This window comes from Hyperolius riggenbachi, chromosome 3 (genome assembly GCF_040937935.1).
Source record: "Hyperolius riggenbachi isolate aHypRig1 chromosome 3, aHypRig1.pri, whole genome shotgun sequence".
NCBI classification, from domain to species: domain Eukaryota; kingdom Metazoa; phylum Chordata; class Amphibia; order Anura; family Hyperoliidae; genus Hyperolius; species Hyperolius riggenbachi.
Genome location: NC_090648.1, coordinates 303,317,896 through 303,341,945, shown reverse-complemented (window position 1 = coordinate 303,341,945; position 24,050 = coordinate 303,317,896). Strand labels below are relative to the sequence as shown.

Below are 24,050 nucleotides of genomic sequence, written 5' to 3'. Positions count from 1 at the left end.
TCATTGGCATATGCTGCGTGGTGTACACAGCTGGAGCCTTCACTCGCCCGTCCTCCCCGGCAGAGCGGAGCAGCGAAGTATATGCCTGCTCTCTGTCTCCCATTAGCGCACGCTGATCAGAAATGGCAGGAACGGGAGGTTTTCACTCACCGTTCCTCACCGGCAGAATTCCCCTGCATGCGTGTAATGGACTCACTCCTATCTCGCCACTGCTTGACGTCATAGGAGTGAATCCATTACACATATGCAGGGGAATTCTGCCGGTGAGTGAAAACCTCCCGCTCCTGTTATTTCCGATCAGCGTGTGCTAATGGGAGACCGAGAGCAGGCATATACTTCGCTGCTCTGCTCTGCCGGAGAGGACGGGCGAGTGAAGGCTCCCGCCCCGTGCACCACGCAGCATATGCCAATGAGGGGGATGAGGTTTGGAGACACGGGGATCGGTGACCTCAATTGCGGTGCATTCGGCCGGCCCAATGTACAAATTGCCCACAAAAGCTGAACGGCATTTGATAGAGGGGGCACTCGGGGAGGAGGAGGGGGGGGGGTCGACACTGGCACTAAGTTGTGATTTGGGCGGGGGTTGGGCAGCATGTCACTTATATCTGCAGTGTTTCTACTGCCTAATGCATGGAAGCAGATATATTGTTAACGGCCTGTGCTTGGAAATGAGCTTACCTGTCATCTCTGTTGTGGCAGTCAGAGGACCCAGGGAATAGTCAGCATTCAACTTGTGATTAGACACTAATGAGGTGGGAAATAAACAGGCTAAACTCTCTAAATACATGCAATGTGTATTTCTCTATGTTTTCCTTCTGTCCTGTGCAAGAAGTCAGGTCCACTTTAACTAGCAATAGGGGATGCAGAGGCTGAGACCGCAATGGGCCCCCTGGCCCAGTCCTTCATCCATCTTGTTAGCTTTTAGTTGATGCTATCCTGGCAATGAACACATCTATATGTGCATTGCATAGTGGTACTCCTTAAACTGTTTCCCAACTATGATTACACCTTATAGCTGCCGCATTTCCTATCCCCGGCTTATACTCGGGACACTAATTTTTTCCTGTTCTTAAGGTAAAAGTTGGGGGGTCGGCTTATACTCGGGCCGGCTTATGCTCGAGTATATACGGTAAGTCTGTGGTTTTTCTATAGCAGCACTTGTGAGAGCCAGTGTAGGACAGTTTAGCTATATAGGAGGACCCTCTGCAAGCTCTTACTAACAGAATGCCGACATAAGGAAACAAGTAATGGTTTTGTTTTTTAACCCTCCTGGCGGTATGAAAAATTCCGCCAGGAGGCAGCGCAGCAGTTTTTTTTTTTTTTTTTAAATCATGTAGCGAGCCCAGGGCTCGCTACATGATAGCCGCTGCTCAGCGGCATCCCCCCGCCCGCTTCGATCGCCTTCGGCGATCTCCGATCAGGAAATGCCGTTCAAAGAACGGGATTTCCTGGAGGGCTTCCCCCGTCGCCATGGCAACGGGGCGGGATGACGTCAGCGACGTCATTGGGAGTCTCGATCCACCCCTCGGCGCTGCCTGGCACTGATTGGCCAGGCAGCGCATGGGGTCTGGGAGGGGGGGGCGTGTGCCGCGACGGATAGCGGCGATCGGGCACGGGGCGGCGGCGATCGGTGTGCTGGCGCTGCTAGCAAAGTGCTAGCTGCGTCCAGCAAAAAAAAAAAATTAAGTAAATCGGCCGAGCAGGGCCTGAGAAAACCTCCTGCGCGACTTACCCCGAACTACGTTCGGGGTTACCGCCAGGAAGGTATTGCAAGATGTGAAGGATAAATGTAGGAAGCACTCCTTGCACACCATGGCCTTTGAGATCATTTAAGTATTGCAAGTAATTAGGGCATTTAAAACACCTTATTGCTATTATAAATTACACATAGAATTAAGAAGAAAGTTAAGTGGACAGAACATATAAAAGCAAAAATAGTTGGGCACGTTGCAAGCACATACGAAAAGCTAACTGCACTTTTGTGGGATTTTATGCACAAGTATGCAGGCAGAAATTAAATAAAGGACAAACTTCCTGGAAGTCAGTAGAGGACATATAAGCTACTTAGCATACCAGGTGTTTGGTAGTACATTAAGATCAGAATTCCAATACACAAAAAAAAAAAAAAAAAAAAAAAAAAAAAAAAAAGCAGTAAAACAAAGTATTTTATCCATACCTGCTTGGCAAGCCTGAAGAACCTAGTGTGCTCTTTGCATTACTAATAGTGCTAGAAAGACTCCGTGTAAGCCCTGAAGAGGTGATTGTTGATGTAGAACCAGGTGTAGTACTGGAAACACTAGAACTAATAAGATCATCATGTCTTCTACCAAAAGAGCCACTAAAGTATAAGAAATATATAAAGAAAATCTAATCATTACACATCTTAAGCATTCTATGCAAGAATAATGTATAACTGCAATGACAAGTCTCATGATCAGACAGTCCAATGTTGTGACAAGTGCAACATTTAAATGTAATGTTAGCAGTTTTCTGTGCTTTTCTAACAGCCTTGACGTTGGAAGAATGGTTTTCATTTTGTAATGGGCAGCTAGCCCCACACCAATCTCAGCCACCTTCACAGACCTTGAAAGGAGCAACTGACACCATGCATATCTCCTTTGTGTTGGGTTCATCCCAGTGCCCTTCCCCTTCAATACAGTAGAGTAAAAAAGCAGCTCGGGGTGACCCAAAATCACAAGAATAGGGGACTAAAAGATCGACAAGCTCTCCTACTAAAAAGCAATGCTTAGTATGGTTTGCTTTCTTAAAACAGAAGGTATAAAGAGATAATGTGCATATTCAGTAGTAGTACATTGTGGGTAGCCACAGATGTTCACTTTAAGCTGAATGATCGCAAACACCTTCAATACATCTAAAACAAGGCGGCCAGCACAAAGATATATTAAGAGTACATGTGTTCCTTGCTCTGAAAGCAGACTGCTATTCCACTGCAAAATGCCTAATAGAGCGTGAACAGAACAAAACAACCAGGGCAAAGTACACTGCTGTACACACCCCTGTTAAAAGCGTACGAGAGATAACGGCGCTAGAGACTTGGGCGCAGGATTCAGCTGGTATATGGCTGATCCTGCTGCCGCACAAGTCCTGGCTGTATTAAATACTATTCTCCCTCCAGGCCGCCATGGATGGTGGGGAATGATATAATTCGGCTTTCAGCAATTGCTGGAAGCCGAATTATGTTTTAAAAGTAACTTCAGCTCCGTCTTCTGACGGCGCTGAAGTTACTCCCTGTGCTTGCTATAGCCATAATTCCTATTACGGCCTATGGTGGCGCCGGCTGCGCCCAAATCTCCTGGGCTGGTTTCAGCGTGTTCGTGTTAAAATGCCAGGTGCACCAGACACATGGAGAATGCAGGAGATTTGTCACATGTAGTACACAACCAGTACTTGCCAGAATTTCCAGCAGTTTCTCCAGTGGGCGTTATGGTGTTTTGGGGAAAGGAACTGATGCTTCCTCCTGTGCAGAACCAATCCAGCGCTGGCTCCCTCGAACAGCTGTAGACAACAATATTTACCTCTGAGATCCAATGCAGGCATAGTACCAGCTTCTCCCTTGCGCTACAGTGGAAATAACCGAACCTGAGCGCAGCAGAGCAGACTTGATCGGGTTCGGCTATTTCTGTCGAAGCCCAAGGGGGAAGTTGGTACTGCGCCTGCACTGGATCTCAGAGGTAAATATTGCCGTCTGCAGCTATCTGAGGGAGCCAGTGCTGGATTGGTGCTGCACAGGAGGAAGGGGGAAGCCTCATTAGGATGCAGAGGCTTTCCCCTCCCTCAAGGAACACTATAACACAGAATGTGCAAGTAAGCTTACATATCACATGGAAGTAGTACAATTAGCCAATGATTAGTCAAACAAAGTTAGATGTGCATACACAGCTTTAGTTTAAAAGCACCCTTCTACAACCAGTAGATTGTGGGTTTTTTTTTTTTTTTTTTAAGATCTGCCAAGCTTTTATATTGCCCTTTTGATATATTTATGCAGCTTAATTAGATCTCCTCTAATGCTGGTTACACACTGAGATTTTATGGTCGATTTACTGTCAGATCAACATGTCAGATTTGCTTTCCGATCGATTTCTGAGCATTCTCCGACCAATTTCCTATTGAAGTTAATGGAAATCGATCAGAAAATGCTCAGAAATCGTTCGGAAAGCAAATTGGACATGTTGGAAATAATCGATCTGACAGTAAATCGGCCATAAAATCTCAGAGTGTGTACCCAGCATAAGGTTTCTTTTTTCCCATACTAAATAAGCCCAGTTTATGTAACCTTTCCTGGTGAGACCTTCTATCCCCTCTAATCAATTATGTTCCTAGTTTCTGCACATGATCTCACATTGGTAAATGGCAATAGAAATATTTGCAGCCTTGAAAAGTGGGAGCAATAGATTAGTGTTCTCTGTTGAGGCTGACAATGCTACACATCCAAACATTTTTTACAAAAACATCCCTCACCTTCTTTGATATGCTGTATTCAAAATCTCATTAACAGTGCTATTTTTCTTTTCATCTTCCCATTTTCTTCTTGTGTAAGAACTACCAATACGTGACAATCCAAAAGAAGATTCTCTGTAGATGGAAAAATAAAACCCATTTGCAATCCAACTTGTAGAACCTGCATGCATCAAATGATCGCTTAAAGGACAACTGAAGCCAGAGGGATATGGAGGTTGCCATATTTATTTCCTTTTAAGTAATACAAGTTGCCTGGCTGTCCTGACTCGGTTTCAAATACTTTTAGCAGTACTTGGAACAAGCATGCAGGAGATCAGATGTTTCTGACAATCAAATCTGACAAAATTAGCTGCAAGCTTGTTTCTGGCATTATTCAGACCCTTCTGCAGCCAAATAAATCAGCAGGATAGCCAGGCAACTGGCATGTCAGCCTCCATATTCTTTTCACTTTGTTCTTTAAGGATAATCCATGGTTTACAATATATGCATTTATCTTGAACAACATTGTGTTTGTATTTAAATAAATGTGTGAATTGCATATATTCATCTACCTCTACAGGCATTAGAGATACTATAGACAATGTATGCTGTCAGCAAACATTAACTGCAAAGTATTGCTGAATGAAAAATTGTAGAATGTTGCACATAAGATGAAACCTAATCACAACCATATTGTCTTGTCCTACATCACAGAACAAACCCATGTGCAGTTGCACTGAATATTTGTGTGTGCACCAAGTGTGACAATATAGCTAGGAAGAATGTAAACAGCTATATTGGCAGAATTGTGGCCAAATGGTTAGTACACTCAGTTACCAGTGCTAAAAAAAAATAAAAATTAAGTAATTGCATAGAGTTTGGATGCCTTTGGGTTTACACGGTTTTCTTTGACTGTTGCAGGGACAATAAACAGTGAGCCCCACTGAAGGAAAAAAGTTTGTGATGTGAAGTTTTTGATGTAACCCATAAAGCACTGCTGGTACTGCAGTGGTTCTGTATACATGTAAAAAAAAAAAGCAAATGCTACCAGGGTGGTAACATATCTATGCAGACCAACAGCATCTAAACTTGACCAACCCTAGAGTCCAAATAAAAACCTTTGAAGCCAGAGCCTTCTGTCATGCTGCCCCTAACCTTTGGCATGTCTTGCCACAACCAAGACAGCTCCAACCCTGGAGACTAATCAAAACTGAAAAGCCACCTGTTTAGACTGCAATTTACGATCTCAAATAATTTTTCACCCTGTAACATCACTATGTACCAATCTGAGACAAGCACAGACGCTTTGAGTCCTAAGTGAGAAAAGCTTTTAAAAATGTTTGGTTTCAGTTTTCTGGATTGCAACACTCTCACAAACTAAAAAGGAAGTAAGCAGACCACACATCACGCTAGTTTTTGTATATTGACAACAATGCATATCCCAGAAGGAGAAGATGGTGAACCGGCTTGAAGTAGTAAGTGCGCCGGTGTGAGGCTTGCAAGGCGACCAAAAGGATGCATGCAAGCTTTTTGGAATGTGGAGCAGACGGCAGAATTATGGGTAAATAACCCCTTGTATACCCACCGCACACCTGCGCCAATTAAACCTCATCACTGAGTGATTACTCATGAGAGCATCCGGTAAGCATCCTTGCTGGCTACACTATTTGGTATTAAAGTGAACCTCCAGACTAAAAATCGACTCAGCAGCACTGAAAAGGCTTGGTGTTTCTTTAACAGTTTCACAGCATCAGAACTTTGTTTCTCTTATACAAGCCTCATTTTTAGCTGCACAGAAGAAATCTGCCCGGGCAGTTTTCCCCTTATGCTGTGCAAAGCATGATAAGATTTCTGATGTTATTTTTCTCGTTCTGCTGTTTTGGTGCACATTTTTTTTTTTTTTTTTTTTACATTTTAAATTTGACATTTGAAGCCTAGCACGTGCAGCTGGGAGGGGTTATCAGGACACAGGACAGTTGGAACTGTGTCTCATGCTCCCTGTCACCTCCTTTCAACCAAAAAGATGGCTGCCCCCATGACAAATATGGCAGCCCCCATGAATCACAAACATTTGCCTGTTCTTTTAAAACAGGGTGGGTAAAAGATTATATTATCTATCTATTCTAATTAACATAACTAATGTAACTTAATGACAGTATGTTTGTTTAGGCTGAAGTTCCCCTTTAATGACCACTCCAGGGGTTAGCAAGATGGTCAATGAGCTTGAAAATTCATTGGAATGATGCTGCAGTCCATTTTCAAGCTGCATACATTTGCATAAAATGAAGTTTGCATCAATTTAGGATTATTTGCATCTCATTGACCATACCAAACAAAGATAATTATATACAAGTTCAGTACATTTATGAAATCATTCAACCAAATTATTGCTGCCAAGTGGCACAGCTAAACAGGGTTGCATTATACAAATCAATTCATTTTTATTCAAGGAAAAAAAAAACCTAAGCCATGGAAACTGAAGGCTGAAGACACGGTTCACATAGCAACCACAACAAAACACTTCATGAAACCACCTACACACTCTAGGATGGCAGCTACTTTCCCATTAGCACTCCAATAAATTCGATTATAAGCCATAGAGTGTTTAAGTACTGTAACCTGCTAATCTCACTAAAGTTCATAAATACATGCAGCAAAGGTAAGGTATTATGGCATTTCTCTATTTCTATTTCTAAAATGCATTACATCCTAAAATACATAATCATTAGGGATACTCAGTGAGATGCATATAATTTCAAGTTGATGCATGTTTATTGTAATTTTGTTTACAAAGTTATGCAGGTTGAAAAAAGCCCAATCACATCCCACCAAGGTTTAATCTGATTGGTCATTTTCAAGCCACATATATTTGCATGACTCTCCATCAATTTGGAATTATTTGCATCTCATTGACTATCCCTATTTTTCACCCATACTTGTAGATCTGGGTGACTGAATCTAAATGATTACATTCATAAACTTCACAAACCCCACTTGAGATGAGTCTGTTTCCTGGTGCTCACATACCTATTTTCTTTTTCTTCTATGTCAGAAGTACTTGCAAGTCGCCGAGGTATTGTTGGAGCTACATACGCAAGTCTTGTCCCTCTTCCATCTTTCTCCTAAAAAAAACACAACAAACATTTCTATAAATAACAAGCAGCATATGCAGGAGAAAGGAAACATTCCCACTGTGTGTAAGCACTTTATTATGAGAGCATTAGCCTGAAAGCTGATCAAAGGTCCTTTGAACATGGCTACAAACACTCTGCAAGATAGTCTATAAAATTAATGCTATTACAAGGTGTATTTGCATTATAATTTGCAGTCATCTATGAGCTGTGAATTTCCCAAAAACTGACTGGAGCTGAAATGGCACTTCTGAGCAAAGCTGAATTCTGAACTCCCTTTGTTGAGTATAGAAAGCTTAGACACTTCACACCTTGCTGCATGAGCAATTAGCTGGAGCTTGTCACTCATTTTCTACACCTGGACTAATTCAGTGACTGACAGAAAACTTAGATGAGGCAGGGAGCACACTTCTCAATCTGTTGCGTTTTGCTTCATGCAGCAAGACATGCACCACCACACTGGCCATTGATTTCAATGGACTCGCACGTAGTTTGCGCTCTTGCATGACACACGTTTCCGTTTGCAATGCACTCCCCACTTCTATCAGAAAATCAGGTGCGGAAAACACACACGGAGAGCAAAGCACCGGTAAAGACTGCAAAGTCTAAGACGCAAGTCTGCCTCAAGCCTAAATTATTTACATGTGCATTTACAGTAAGTCTTTCACCAACATCAAGTTTTGTTGCTTACCACTTCTGAAGACAAAATAGGTCTAAATTACAAGTTTTATTACTAGTCAATTGTCAGTCCAGGGACATAGTAGAAACCGCATAAAATGTCAATTCTTTATCTCCCAAATGAAGATATTTAGCGAAAACTTAAGAAAATGTAATTACCATTAAAAATGTAGTTGACTAACATTTGTCAGGTGGATCAAATCAGATTTTGTTGCAAAAAAATAAGATGCATCAACTACCTTTAAAATTTTCACTGACTTGTGCTAGAATTTGTGATATAAATGGCATGGTTCTGTTACTATAGGCACAGCCATTCACTGCCTGGGCAGAACTACAGGGTTATCAGAGGGAGGCTTCAAATATTTACCAGTTAAAGCGGAATATAACCCTGTATTTCAACTTTGCTCTAAAACATTTACAGCATATTATATGCAACCAGCATTCTATTTTTACTAGACCAGCATTGGAAGGGTTACACACAGAGCTTTAAAGTTCCATGGATAGAAATGCAGACGCATCCGAAGTTTAGATAGATACATTTAAGTAAACACAATGTAACAAGTGGTGAATGTTAAACACTCTCTGGCTGTCCTCCAGCTCCTGCACAGTCAGAGAGTGTCACATTCCACACTTGTTACATTGTGTTTACTTAAATGTATCTATCTAAACTTCAGATGCGTCTGTATTTCTATCCACGGAACTTTAAAGCTCTGTGTGTAACCCTTCCAATGCTGGTCTAGTAAAAAAAAAAAAAATGCTGGTTGCATATAATATGCTGTGAATAATGTTTTAGAGCAAAGTTGAAATGCAGGGTTATATTCCGCTTTAAGCAATAAAAAAACAAAAAACAAACTCACTCCATAATATGGAAATTATTGACTGCCCACTCCCTCACTCTAGTTGAATCACAACCCAGTTTGAGCTAGGAAGGAAAGAAGGATTTTGCGTCAGTGCTACTTAGGGGAATTACTGCCAAGTATAGCATGAAGCCTCACTACCTGCTAGCCCCAAACAAATTACTTCGGGCTACTGTAGCCGATTTTCTGACCCCATTCTTTCATTCATTAGTATAACTTTTACATGAACTATGCCAAACCGAATGTTAAATGAAGAGAGATGTCAGATGGCCATATACAAAACAATATGTACAGTTTATGCCACTCCAATTCACTGCACGTTTGTAATAAGGCAATACCTTTTCTTTATTATCTAATGAAGAGGAAAGTCTGGGACTTGAGGCAGAGCGCATGACACCAGTAAAATCTCTCTCTTTCTGAGAGTCTTTGGATGCAGTAATCTCAGACAAGGCACCATAACTTCCTGTCTTACGAAGTCCTAAGCGCCAGGAAGCTGGAGATTCATCTTTCCTTTCTTCTTCTTTAGGTGAGATTTTGGTGGCTGGAGTGGGGAACTGCAAGTAGAAAACACAGCTAGATTGGCTTTTGTGCCTCAGACACATGATAATGGGACCCAACACCAAAGCAATCATCTACTGTATTTGCAGAGGCATTTGATCAAGTGCTGCAGGTTCTGTGACAGACATAATTCGGCTTACACAACAGAATAATCTCTAGCGTAAAGACATTTGATTTTCAAAACAAAGTGCAAATCTACGTAAATGAAGTTAAACCATCACTGAAAACAAAAATAAAATAACACACAACAAAACGTGTTAATAAAATGATGGAAAACACCCACTGCTGAAACCAAATTTGCCACTTTCAATGTTAGATAAGTCATTGTGGACAGCATTTATTATCACCAATAAAGATCATCACTTTTGTTAAGTTAAAAACCATGCACAGTGAAGTAAATCTGATTAAATGTATTTTGCAACCTGAAACCACAGCCAAGTGTGCACACTATTTCCTCACCATAGACTTGTCACCTTTATTTGGCACAAGGACTATGCCAGTTTTGCGTAAGCCCTGTCTCCAAGAAGTAGGATGTGCTGATTCCACCACTGGCATGAAAGGGGCAATGAAATCAAACTGAACCCAGCATGAGCAAGACAGAATAAGACGGAAAGCAGAGAATGAGACACTGAAGAATAGACCAATATCTTCTACGGCTTATAATTATTTGCATGGCTGAAGGCACCACATGAAAGATATTTAAAGACATTGAAAGATTGTTAGCGTGCATTTGAGAGTGTTGGCCTTCATAATGAACACCTATTGGTTTGATAGCAAACTATAAGGCCTCGTTTCAAACTAGGGGTTTAGGTGCCGGATTTCACACACACACAAACTGAACTGCTTCGGAATTCTGGACAACGCATTTGAATCACATAGCAGTGCATCGCTCAGCTATGGGGATTAAAATGTGTAATTGTGCTGTACAGGTGTCGGCATCCATCTCTGAGACTAACGCCCGGAACTAGCGGAAACTCAGCTCTTAAAGCCAATGGGTACTAGTTTAAAAATAAAAAAGTCGGATACTCACCTAAGGAGAGGGAACGCTCGGTCCTAATGAGCCTTCCCTCTCCTCTCCCGGTGCCCTCGGTGCTGCGCTGACTCCTCCGTTCGCCGCTGCAGGGACTTCGGAGGTCTTCGGGAGCACTCGGGCTTCCGAAGACGGGCCGCTCCATACTACGCACGCGCGAGTGCGTCATAGAGGGCACTCGCGCATGCGTAGTATGGAGCGGCCCGTCTTCGGGAGCCCGAGTGCTCCCGAAAGCTCCCTTCGGCATGCAGAAGTGGCAGTATTTGACCGAACTGGTCGAATACTGCCACGGGGGATCCTGCGCGGGACCGGGCACCGGGAGAGGAGAGGGAAGGCTCATTAGGACCGAGCCTTCCCTCTCCTTAGGTGAGTATCTGACTTTATTTTTAAATTGGTAAACACTCACTTTAAAGAGACTCTGAAGTCTCCTAAAAATGAGGTTTTTACTTTAAAAACCTCTTTAACCTAATTGCGCCTCCAAAAATGCTACACCCCCGCCGCTGACAATGCCATAAATCACCCCAAATTACCTGGGGGACATCACAGGGCTCATTCCGCATAGAGGCAGAGCTTTCAGCTGCAGCTCTGCCTCTACATGCGTCTATCAGCACGGATTGCCGCCTTTCCCCCACCCATCTTCCTTCACTGAGAGGGGCAGGGGAGAGGTTGAGATACATGCTGATTGACGCGCATGGAGGCAAAGCTGCAGCTGAAAGCTCTGCCTCCCGGAGCAGCAAAAACCACGACCAAGGAAGTCGTGGATTGTGTTCCGGGGGAATTAACCTGCCTGGCGTTCTGATTCCCGCAGCCGCGGGAACGTTTTCTGCACATTTTTATTTTTCATGTAGCTAGCCTAGCACTAGCTACACGATTCCCCCCTCCCTGCGGCATCCCTCCCACCCCTCCGATCGCTGCCGGTGCAATGGCCCGTCCGGAAATCCCGTTTGTGACGTCGGCGACGTCGTGACGTCACAGGGAGACCCGATCCACCCCTCAGCGCTGCCTGGCACTGATTGGCCAGGCAGCGCACGGGGTCTCGGCTGGGGGGGTGCTGTATCACGGCGGATCGGCGGCGGCGATCGTGGTTTTTTTTTTTTTAATATTCAAATCGGCTAAGCGGGGCCTGAGCGGTCACCTCCGGCGTCTCTGCACGAGCCTAGCTCGTCCAGAACGCCAGGGAGGTTAAGGATGATTTATGGAGTTTTAAGCTGCTGGGATGCTGTGTTTTAGGAGGGGCAATTAGGTTAAAGAGATTTTCAACCTTCCTGGCGGTAGCCGCGCAGGAGGTTTTCTCAGGCCCTGCTGGGCACTTGCGTGTGCACTCCGATCGCCGCCGTTCTGCGCCGATTAGCCGCCGCGCCCCCCCCCCAGATCCCGTGCGCTGCCTGGCCAATCAGTGCCAGGCAGCGCTGATGGGTGGATCGGGACTTTCAATGACGTCACGCGTTGATGACGTCGGGGGAAGCCCTCCAGGATTTTCTGATCGCCATGATTTAAAAAAATAAATAAAAAAAACTGCTGCGCTGCATCTATTAAAAACCGCCAGGGGGGTTAAAGTAAAATCCTTGTTTTTAGGACACTTCAGAGTCTCTTTAAAGTTGACCTGAACTCTTGCAAAGGATAAAAGGAAAACAGAGAAAATGCACCCTGTATGCGTTTAGTGAGTTTAGTCTGTTTAAGTCCCACTTATGTGTCTAACCACAAGATGTAATTTTGTCTTTCCCCTGTGTCACATGACTGTCATGGCAGATAAGTGCATTTGAAAGCACAGGATGTTAAAGAGAGTCTGAAGCGCAAAATAATTGCTAAGTTTACCTTAGCATTCGCTTCAGAACTCTCAGACGCAAACCGCCGCATTCCCAGTGAAAAACGAGGGCTGCAGACCCCCCAAATACCCCGGGATGGGGGGGGGGGTCTAAGGACGGCACTTCCTGGAAGGGGCAGAGCTCTCTGCCTTTCCTGCTATCAATCGGTGCGCATTGCCGCCTCTCCCCGCCCCTCTCTCTGATTGACAGCAGGAGAGGCGGAGCTACAGCAAATAGCTCAGCCTCTCAGGACAGCACAATCCAAAACCAAGTTGGTCGTGAATGTTTGCCCGGGGATTTGGGGGGGTCTGCAGCCCTCGTTTTTCGGCAAGGATGTGGCGGTTTAGTGCTGGTGAGACTTCTGAAGCGAATGCTAAAGCCGCATCTACAGGAGTAGAGCTGATGCGGCTCGATTGATAAGATCCGACAGGACGGATCTCCGCACCGCCGATTCCCTGCTCGATCCCCGCGAGGGGACAATGGCAGGGAATCGTGCGGGAGATAAGCGGCGCCGGCGGGGACGAGCGGGCAATCAAATGCGGGGGACGCGCAAGAAGCCGCCGATCGCCACAACATCTCCACGTGTAGACGGGGCTTAAGGTAAATATAAAAAAAACACAAATTCGCTTCAGAGTCTCTAACACGTCTGCTTCCATGAATCAGGAAGTAGAAACCATGCAGATTTATTTTAGGATTTGTATCAGCTGTAACAAAGAAATGTGTTTCTTTAAAAGTTATTATGCTTTTGCACATCCTTTAGAGCAGAGGACGGTCTGAGTTCAGGTCCCCTTTAAGAGCTATCCCCTGAAAAGGTTTTTAATATTCCTATATCATCCCGATCTATACCAGAGGAATAATCGCCTCATTCAAATGCTTAATTGGAAGGCCCAAAGAAAGAAAACAAGGACTAGATCTAGATTAAGAGAAACTATTCACTGTTTAGACAGCCATCATAAGCCCAAAACCTGCTGTTCAATCATATTGAAAGGGTATTTAAGGATTAACTACAATAACTAATGCTTCATAAAATTCTCTTGTTCATCTCAGCAGATAAACTGATTTATTGTATGAATGGTGCAAAACAGAAATGAGGTTATGTATACCAAGTTTCATTGAAATCTGTCACGGTATTTCAGTGATGGTGGCACACATACACTATTGATCTATATATCTATATATATCTACCGTCTTTCTCCGAAAACAAGACAGTGGCCTCAATTCACGGAGCATTATCAAACGTTTATCAAACACTTTATCAAACGTTTGATAATTTACCTCATGGGTAAAATCTCATTTTAATTTCACTAATGTGTTATATATTTGTTGAACGTTTTATCGGTAAAACATTCAATAAATATATAACACCTTAGTGCATTTAAAATTAAATTTTACCCATGAGGTAAATTATCAAACGTTTGATAAAGTGTTTGATAAACGTTTGATAATGCTCCGTGAATTGAGGCCACTGTCTTGTATTAATTTTTGCTCTAAAAGATGTGCTAGGGCTTATTTTCAGGGGATGTCATATTACTATTAGGAAGTGTCTCTCAGCGGAACATTTCCTGTTATTTTGTATTGTGATGTTCATGGATTTGAAAGTATGCTTCTGTACTGATCGGGCACCTGCCCTGTCTTCCCTGCACACAGCTGATAACCTTGCTGTGTGCTGAGATGACAGGATCAGTGCCCGATTGGCACTGCACCACACTGTCCCCACTTACTGGCTGCCTCCTCCTCCTCTTTAGCTATTGCTAGGGCTTATTTTTGGGGTAGGGCTTATATTTCAAGCATGCTCAAAATTCCAGCTAGGGCTTATTTTCAGGGTAGGTCTTATTTTCAGGGAAAGAGGGTATATATATATATATATATATATATATATATATATATATATATATATATATATATATATATATATATATATATATATATATATATATATATATAACACACACACACACACACACACACACACACACAATGGATGCACACTACTAGGCAAAGCAATTGAACAAATGTGGCACTAGGTTGTGCAAGCTTCACTACCTAGTGTGTCAGTGAACATTTTGCATTTGGATGATGAGCTGTGTGATTTACCTTCTTGATTGGTGATGTTGGTGTGACCTGTCCAGTTGGCACAGAAGAGGCTGTGGAAGTTACAGTAGTCATCTGAGATTTGAGGTTTGTACTATTTGTAGATTGTTTGTTTTTATCTGTATTTGAACAAAAGTCAACAACAAAGTTTAAATGAAAATATGAAACATGTTCTGCTTACTTGTAAACACAGAACCAGAAGAGGGCAGCATTTAGTAAATGAAATATAAATATTTTGTTAAAATAACTTTGTCTAGAAAATAATAAAAACTTAAAGCAAAAAACACTGCCAGAAGAAGATGAGCACCATTGTGACATGCTGTTACAAACCGTACAAAGGCTAAAATCATGATCTCATAATGAGGCTTATAAATATATATGTCAAGTAGGAACTCTAATCAGATTTTGAAATAGTACAAACTTTAAAAAAAAAACTAAAAGAAAAAAAAAACAAGCTTCTACGCAAACGGAGGATGAATGGAAGAAATACAATGGTCTTCTCTCTTTTATCCTTGCAAAGCCACCACTAGCTCCATTGTTAAAGTGTACTTGAAGTGACACACAGAATTGTTACATGAAACATTTTTATACAGTACAAGTCCTACTTAAAGAAAACCTGAACTGAAAATTAAAAGTGAAATAAACATACACAGGTCATACTTACCTCCCGTGTAGTCTACTTCTTAATCTCTTTCTCCTTTCCCACATCCTGTTTGTCCACTGTGATCAAGGGAATTCTCTGTCCATTTTGAAAATGGTCATTACCCCATAACAGCTTTCTGGTCAGCACACTGTTAAACTGTCATATCGCCCACTTGAGCCATAGGGAAACATAGACCTTACTTGGCACATAAGTTGTCCTCTCAGCTATAACTGACAGCAACCGATATATTTCAATTCTGACAAAATGTTGTCAGAACTCAAAGCGATCACTGTCAGAAGAAAATGGTGCGCTTCTGAGAGGAACTGATGGCAAGGTAACTATGTAATGTTCATTTGAAGTTACCTCGTGTTTATTTTAAATAATTTTACTCAGTACAGGTTCTCTTTAAGGCTAGTCTGAGTTCCCATTTCATTTTTTTTCATAGTAAGGGTTAAACTAAACTGGTGTAAAAAAAATAAGGGGGTCAAAATTTGGGCATCATTGGCAAACATTCCTGAAAAAAAAAAGTTCTAAAAGTCACCAATACTTTGTGTGGGAGTGGATCACACAATAAGCAGATACCAGTACGTTTTTACACAGACTTATAACCCGTAGCCTCCCTGGGGGTATGGACGAGCTGAGTTCGTCCAGCAAAAACTTGCAAAAAACGTTAATGACGAGCTGAGCTCGTCCATGCCGACAGGGAGATTTCCTGTTTCTCTGCCCCGCCAGCTGTATTTTTTTCTCATCAGAGGGATTCCCCAGGATGGCTGGATGCCTGACTGCACGCTGTGGGTAGCGATCTGTGCTTCCCACAGCGTGCAGAACAAGCATCCAGCCACCCTAGGGAATCCCTGGGCAGCCAGCGGGGCAGGGAATGTGCGGGGTTCCCCCCTGTATGCGGAGGCTATGTGGGCGGGGGGATCACCCTCTGTGCGGGTGGGGGGATCCCCCTTCTATGGTGGCTGTTGTGAGTGGGGATCCCCCTCTGTGCGGGTGGGGGGAACCCCCTTCTATGGTGGCTGCTGCGGGCGGGGATCCCCCTCTGTGCGGGTGGGGGGATCCCCCTTCTATGGTGGCTGTTGCGGACGGGGATCCCCCTCTGTGCGGGTGGGGGGATCCCCCTTCTATGGTGGCTGATGTGGGCGGGGATCCCCCTCTGTGCGGGTGGGGGGATCCCCCTTCTATGGTGGCTGTTGCGGGTGGCCTATTCCCCCCTCCCTCCCGATCTCCCCCCCCCCCCCTCTAAGCCCGTGGAGTAAATAGTTGTACTCACCAGAGGGCTTTCTCCAGCGACGCAGCAGCACTTCCTCCTCCATCTCCGAAGTCCCGGTTTCTGTACAGTTACATTACGAGGCTTGGTGACATCACCAAGCCTCGTAATGTAACTATACAGAGAACGAGACTTCGGAGATGGAGGAGGAAGTGCTGCTGCGTCGCTGGAGAAAGCCCTTTGGTGAGTACAACTATTTACTCCACGGGCTTAGAGCGGGGAGATCGGGAGGGAGGGGGGAATAGGCCACCCGCAACAGCCACCATAGAAGGGGGATCCCCCCACCCGCACAGAGGGGGATCCCCGCCCACATAGCCTCCGCATACAGGGGGGAACCACGCACATTCCCTGCCCCGCTGGCTGCCCAGGGATTCCCTAGGGTGTGCTTGTTCTGCACGCTGTGGGTAGCACAGATAGCTACCCACAGCGTGCTAGGAGGGGGGGGGGGAGGGTCATCTGGCTCGCTATACACCTGGCTAAACACCTGGCTCGCTATACACCTGGCTAAACACCTGGCTCGCTATACACCTGGCTAAACACCTGGCTCGCTATACACCTGGCTAAACACCTGGCTAAACACCTGGCTAAACACCTGGCTAAACACCTGGCTAAACACCTGGCTAAACACCTGGCTAAACACCTGGCTAAACACCTGGCTAAACACCTGGCTCACTTTACACCTGGCTCACTTTACACCTGGCTCACTTTACACCTGGCTCACTTTACACCTGGCTCACTTTACACCTGGCTAACTTTACATCTGGCTAACTTTACATCTGGCTAACTTTACATCTGGCTAACTTTACATCTGGCTAACTATAACTGGCTATACCTGGCTGCACATCTGGCTAACTATACCTGGCTGCACATCTGGCTAACTATACATCTGGGTCTTATACTCACCATTGGCATGCTGATCCCTCGTTGCGTACCTCTGATAGCTTCCCCAGTGTCTTCTTCCATGTCCCTTGGTGGATTTTGCTTCTCCCTCGGCGATCACATGTCCCCCGTTGATCGGCGTTGATGACACCAGGGTCACACAGCGTCATCAACATCTTGCAGAAAACACTTTTTTTTTTTATTGAATTCAATACAATAACCTGTATTGAATTCAATATCAAAACAAAATAGGTTGCAAAAAAAAAAAAAAAAAATGGTTGCAAATTATTGGAAATTAATTGAAACACTTTTTGCACGGAAATCCTGGGGAAACTGAACGCCAGGGTGGTTAAAGTGTAGCTGACGTGAGGTACAGTAACTCACTTCAGGTAAGATACTTTTCTAAGAACGAAGGCTCTGGATATCATAACATGGACATTTAATTAATGTGTGCTGTGCATCAGTAACTCAGTGCACAAATAAAAAAGGAAAGGACATCAGGCAAGTTATTAGCTCGGCTAGTACCAGGGATGAGCTTCTGATCAGAACACTGTTCCGAATGATTCAGAACAGTGTAAGAATTTGAAGCACTGCGAATCACAGCAAAGGGGTTAACTCACACTTTATGCCGCCTTGGCGCACTGCCCTTTGTGGTGCGTTTCCTGGTCTCAATACTTCCTTCACAGAACAGGAACACATTATGGAGGGCAGTGCACGAAGGCGGCGCCAAGGAAAAGTTAACCCCCTGCCGCAATCCGCAGTGCTTCCAATTATCGCTCTGTTCTGAACCATTCAGAACGAGTCATGCCTAATGTAGTATTATAATCTCACGTCACATATCTGTTCAGGTACACTTGAACATACTGAAAAAAAAACAAAAAAAAACAAAACCTTAAAATACATACAAAATACAAACAAATAGGATGTACAATGCACAATAAATTATATTTTCCTATGTCACGATCAATAGGTAAAATGGGTTTTATTAAGCCCATTGGCTACAATTCTGAAGTCGGGAGTCTTTCCAATTGATCAGTAACTAGGACATAACATAACTCCTAACTAAGATCACCAGAAACGCAATGCTATAAAATGGTACCACACTATTCAATAAAACAAATAAACGGTTGACCTCTCTATGGAACGGCTAGGCAGAGTTCTATACATGAAGCATTTTGTACTTTGCCTGTAATGAACACACAGAAACATACCAGTTTCAGTCTCAGATTCTGAGTCTTCTTCCTCCTCCTCTTCACTAGAACAGCTAGATTCATCTTTCTTTCCTTCATCTTCTTCATCTACTTTCTCTTGCTCAAGAGACTCAATGGTTGAAAGGGGTTTCTCTTGATCAATAATTAAGGTCTCTTTGCTAGGTAAGGAGGGAAAAAAAAACTGTTACGAACACAAATTGTACTGGAAGAAAAGACACACTTTCTAAATTAAGTATAAACCCAACAGATATTAATGGGGCAATTTATTGCAATCATATTGGCCCTTCATGATCACCACATTTTTATAGGGGAGAAATAACTTTCCACTAAGATAATGAGTGCTTTCAATCTGAATGGACCCTAACAATACAAATGAAAAAAGACATTTGGAATGGGAAAGGGGGTGATCATTTTAATGATTATTTAAGTGGCAAGTACAAACATCCAGTAATAGCTTGTTATCAATCCAAACCAACTGGTAGAACATACAAAAGAAAACAAGTAGATCAATCCAGAGGCTATAGACAGTTGTAGTCAAAGCCTAATGTTTTTAAGGCAAACTGAGTATAATGTTTTAAAAAATTGCAGTTTTTTGTGCATGGCATTTTTTTAAAGTAAATTATTCATTACTTGATTTGATTTGAAGGGATTACAAACCTGTTTCAGATGCCAATTGCCCAGCAGAACATTTCATCCATAAACATCTCCCTCATTCCATTATTACCCACATGAGGTTAAGGAGGAGCTGGATGGGGCACCAGCCGACTTTTACTGCAACACTAAGCCGAACACCTGAACTCACCCACCTCCAAAACTATGCAGCTGAGACAACAAAGTTTTTTGTTGTCAGTAGTACCTCCCCGCTCAGTGTGTAAAGCATATTTATTTTCCCCCAAACTGTCAACGGTAGTTCTGTAGTTTTAAAAGGGTTATATTAAACAGTACTTAGAAATGTTTTCTAATGCTATCAGAGTAACAGCTGATACACATAGCTTTTATTCGCACACAGAGGAAGCTGTGGGAAGGGTTAAATGCTTTAATACATACTGATCAGGGAGAACTCTGGCAGGAATATAAGACCGCTGAGCTGCAGTGCTGACCAAAGAGTTAATTAGAAGCTAATGCTGGGCATACACGGCTCGGCGCTAGCTTATCAATCGAGCCGCTGATGGCTCGATTGATAATATCAGACGTGTCCGATCACCGCGGGGATCGATTCCGTGCTCGATACCCGCGGGTGGACAATAGCAGCGAATCGAGTGAAAGAAGCGCCGGCGGAGAAGAGCGGGAATCGATCCGGGTGCATGCGTGGACGAGGGGGGGACACGGTGGAGTCGATCCAGTGGCTTATCGGAATGATAGCTGTGGAACAGCCACTCTTTGCTGCTTCAAATTTTTTCACTAGATCCTGGGTCACATGACAGCTTTCCAAAGGGAACTTCTCAAACAATTTTCATAGTTATTTATATAACAGCACAATCCCAATTCACCTTTAATAGAAATGAGAGAAAGAAAGTGCAGGCCACTCCCGGAGCTTTTATTTCCCTCACAGGCTGATATAGCCACAATAGTTGATCTCAAAGGGCATGAGGCTCTGGCACCAGACAAAATACCAGCTTATGTGGCTCCTGACACTGGGAGATACTCAAAGGGGTGGTTGGGTAAGGAAAGGAAGGGGGGGGGGGGGGGGGGTTACAATGTATATAGTGTAAAAAGCCTCATTCAAAGCAATGGGTAGTGCATTGGTATGCAATAACACAAGTAAGGCACTCTACATGCACAGTGTGAATGGAGGCTAAACAGTATCTCTGGGAGTATTCCGGGGAGTTATGGATCTCCAGTGGCCATCCGCACACCAGCCACTATACTACAAAAAGAAAATAAAGAGAGTCCTGGCTAAAGCATTTTTTAATCGCCAGTGGTGCCTTCACATTAGTCTACTGATCAGGCCAGATCAGTGTCCAATGGGAGCCCCAGCCAGAGATTAAAATATACCTTTACCAGGGCTTCCATATTAGTATAGCAGCACAGTACAGTGATGCAGATGGGTCATTGGTAAGGTTTATCAAAACTGAAAGCAGACCCCGGAGGTTACAACGTGTGTGACAGTTGATAAGGGGCCCTAATGTAACCCAATACTAATTTCCTGGTAGACGGAGTTACTACGAAATACCCAAGAGCACCTTATTACTTTTTTGATGCTGTATAAAATCAAAGACATTTAAATATTAGCACATTTTGCAATATTTACTTTTTAAGAGTTTTCAGTGACTGATTGTTTTCTGTAGTTGAAGACTCAATTAAAGGCGACTTTTCTTGTTTTTCACTAAGAAGCTACAAGAAAACAGAGTATGAATAAACATGGCAGTTTAGTATATTTTGTAATGTTAACAGATATACACATCTCAGCTTGAATACATTATTATAGCATGTCTACACACTACAGTAATAACTAAGCAGATTTAAATACCTTAATATTGCAGATGTCAGCAGTACAGAAATACTGCGCAGTAAGTCATACTTTAGCAGCCGATTATCAAAACGCCAGAAACTGTTTCCATGCAGTTTAATAAGTGGTTACAAAGATGTCAAGGAATGATTACAATTAACATTTAATCCTTTGCCAAAGGCAGGTGAGAAACTAAAAAAAACACACTATGGGCTAAACTCTCAGACTGCACATCATTTACATCTACAACTTATCTCCTACAAAATGCAAAAGAATAGTTTTACATTCAACAAAAGGTGTTCAGATTTCAGTGACTTTATCTTTAGCTGGGGAGTCGAGATAAATTAACAGCTATTTGTGAAGTCATTAGAAAGTAGTCAATAAGTTTGTCAGTCTTTTATGAATTCCGATGAGAAAAGGAATTGTAAATTAAAATACATAACAAAAACCTTTTGAATTGAAACACCTGAGTGCAATATATTTCAACTTATTTGAATTGGAGAAATTAGTAATCAATATGGCTTTGAATAACTGTATGAGCTGAGTAGCAGCTCAAAACATCGCCAATTATAATTTCAGTCTGCGCTGGGCTATTGGTAACCTAGTGCAGCTAAACCATTCAGGTTCAGCCACCCACCAAACAGGTATCTGACCAGAAAGATTTAATCAGGAGAATTAGGGGAAACAAACTATCATCCTGTTGATAATTTTCTACTACACTAGCAATGTCTGGTCAGACTTGTATCAGTGAGAGAGGAACCCAGTAGATGAGCTATAAAAGTAAGTTACTCAGATCAGCAATTGCTCTGATTCACCTCAATTAAATAGAAAAATAATTTCTTTGTAAATATTCAGAACTGAGGGAGATTTTTTACACTACTAAATATTCAAACAGTAAACAGGACTTTACTATAGCAAGTATGAAATGCCGTGCCTACAAATCAGGTAAAATAATAAACATAACAAACCAATTTCTGCTTCTTTTGAAGTTCTTCTAAATATCCTAATATATCTTCGTCTGCAACATCAAGTGCAGTTTGACCCTGAAACAAAAGCAAATATATACTTAGAGTTAGGCATGAGTTACATTGCAGAATACATTAGAATATAAAAAGGTATATAAAACTTCAAGGGACCTGGCCAAGTGGCTTACTATATTAGGATTGGATCATACATTGAATATATACAGTTGCATGGTCAGGACCTAAGAACTAAGTTTACTATTATGAGATTTTACTGTATGGGTTTTATTTCTTGCATTTGTATAGCACTAAATATATGCAAAACTGTACAAAGTACAGTGAACAGTTATCACCACTTATTACGCCTCCAAAAGGCTCACATTCCTATGTCTGTTATGCCTGGTACATACCATACAATTTCACATCACAGACAGGACAAATCAATTTCCAAGAGGTCCGATCGGATTTCCAATCATTTTTCCCAATCTCTTTAATACAGAATTGATCAGAAAAACAATCAGAAATCAGATCAGACCAGTTGAAAATTCTGATGGTAAATTGCATGGTGTGTACCAGGCATAATGCAGCTGGGACCAGTATGGACAAAAGCCAATTAACCTAGTAGTGTTTTCAAGATTGAGAGAAAACAAAACACATGGAGAGCATACAAACTTCAAGTAATCTCCTTCATAGGGCTCCAGACAGACTCTATAGCTACAAGACAAGAGTGCTAACCACTGCAGCAGTGCAGCACCATACAGTTTCAGGAAGTTAATAGAGAGGGTATGAATACACTCACATTATGCAATGCAAAATGCATGTGTTTTAAAGTGCATCCTAATGTGTCTGCAGCCACATTATAAATGTGTATGTTGTGCAAGAAAGTGCATGCAACAGAGTATAATTGCACATTCAACATAGGCAATATGTTGCCATGTGTCAAATCACTGTATAGGAATGCAAAGCATATGTCTGGGGTGCTCATTAGGTAGATTGCGATCTACCGGTAGATCGCAAAGGCCTTCATGGTAGATCTCAACCCCACTATATTTTCCATTCTGTACATACAAGTGTGCTCCTAAAATTGTACATAGGTAGATCATTTTGACTTGCTAATTTTTAAAAGTAGCTCACAAGCCGAAAAAAAGTATGGGCACCTCTGGCATATGTAGTGTGGCCAGGCCCTGAAAGCTAAAACAACTGAAACAACCTAATCTTAGTACCAAAAATTAAAACCCATAGTCAGGAATTCTAAAACTGAATGATATACTAAACCATTAAAAAAAAAAATCAAATAGGGAGCAGTATGACAATGTTGCATTAATTCTGGCACACAGTATTTTCCTTTCGAACCCAATGTTCCGTAGGGCCCATTCACACTTGTGGGTTTTCAGAGCGATTTCAGCTTTGCTGAAAATCGCTAGCGATTTGAAAAACGTGTGCACAATGAAAGTGCATGGAAGTGTTCTCATCTAAGCGTTTAGCGATTTGCTGAAACGCAAACGCGTTGCATGCAGCGTTTTCTGAGCGATTCTGGAGCGATTAGCGATTCAATAAAAAGTATTTGAATTGAACTAGAATTCGCAAAACGCTAATCGCTGGAAAAACGCTCTGTATACAGTGAAAAAAATCGCTAGGAAAAAACGCCAGAAAAACGCTCAGCGTTTTGCGTTAGCGATTTCTAGTGTGAATGGGCCCTTAGAAAACTTCCTAAAGGTTCTAACAGGGCCGGTTACAGTAACAGTTGGGCCATAGGGGAAAATTAGCCCGGGGGCCCCCAAACAGACACCGCCCCCGACCAAAAAGCGTCATTAGAGGCCCTTTGTTGCAGCCAAACTTCCCTCCTGGGCCCCAGAGCTGGCTGCTGACCCTCCCCCAATCACCTCCCAACTTAAAAGACTCTGCAGAGACCCTGGGGAGCAACAGTTAACATGGGGAGAGACACCTTTGGGGCCCCTACAGGCTCTGGGGCAGTTGCCTATTTTTTCCTATGGTAGCTCCGGCTCTGGGTTCTAAACAGGGGCG

General features: G+C 42.8%; 1 protein-coding gene across 5 annotated transcripts in view; it reads right to left on the bottom strand.

Annotated features, from left to right (window-relative positions):
• The window catches only part of PPP1R12A (protein phosphatase 1 regulatory subunit 12A), a 181,797-nt gene that overhangs the window by 59,847 nt on the left and 97,900 nt on the right, over positions 1-24,050 (bottom strand). For 3 of the 5 annotated variants that reach the window (XM_068276618.1, XM_068276621.1, XM_068276619.1), the window contains exons 6-14: positions 22,032-22,106; positions 20,866-20,948; positions 18,615-18,772; positions 14,612-14,727; positions 10,142-10,258; positions 9,463-9,678; positions 7,486-7,580; positions 4,480-4,593; positions 2,177-2,338 (exon numbers count right to left, since the gene is read on the bottom strand). In XM_068276618.1, the coding sequence (XP_068132719.1) occupies positions 2,177-2,338; positions 4,480-4,593; positions 7,486-7,580; positions 9,463-9,678; positions 10,142-10,258; positions 14,612-14,727; positions 18,615-18,772; positions 20,866-20,948; positions 22,032-22,106 (1,136 nt within the window). The remainder of the gene's footprint in view (positions 1-2,176; positions 2,339-4,479; positions 4,594-7,485; positions 7,581-9,462; positions 9,679-10,141; positions 10,259-14,611; positions 14,728-18,614; positions 18,773-20,865; positions 20,949-22,031; positions 22,107-24,050) is intronic. The other 2 variants (XM_068276622.1, XM_068276620.1) reach the window with 1 other exon arrangement.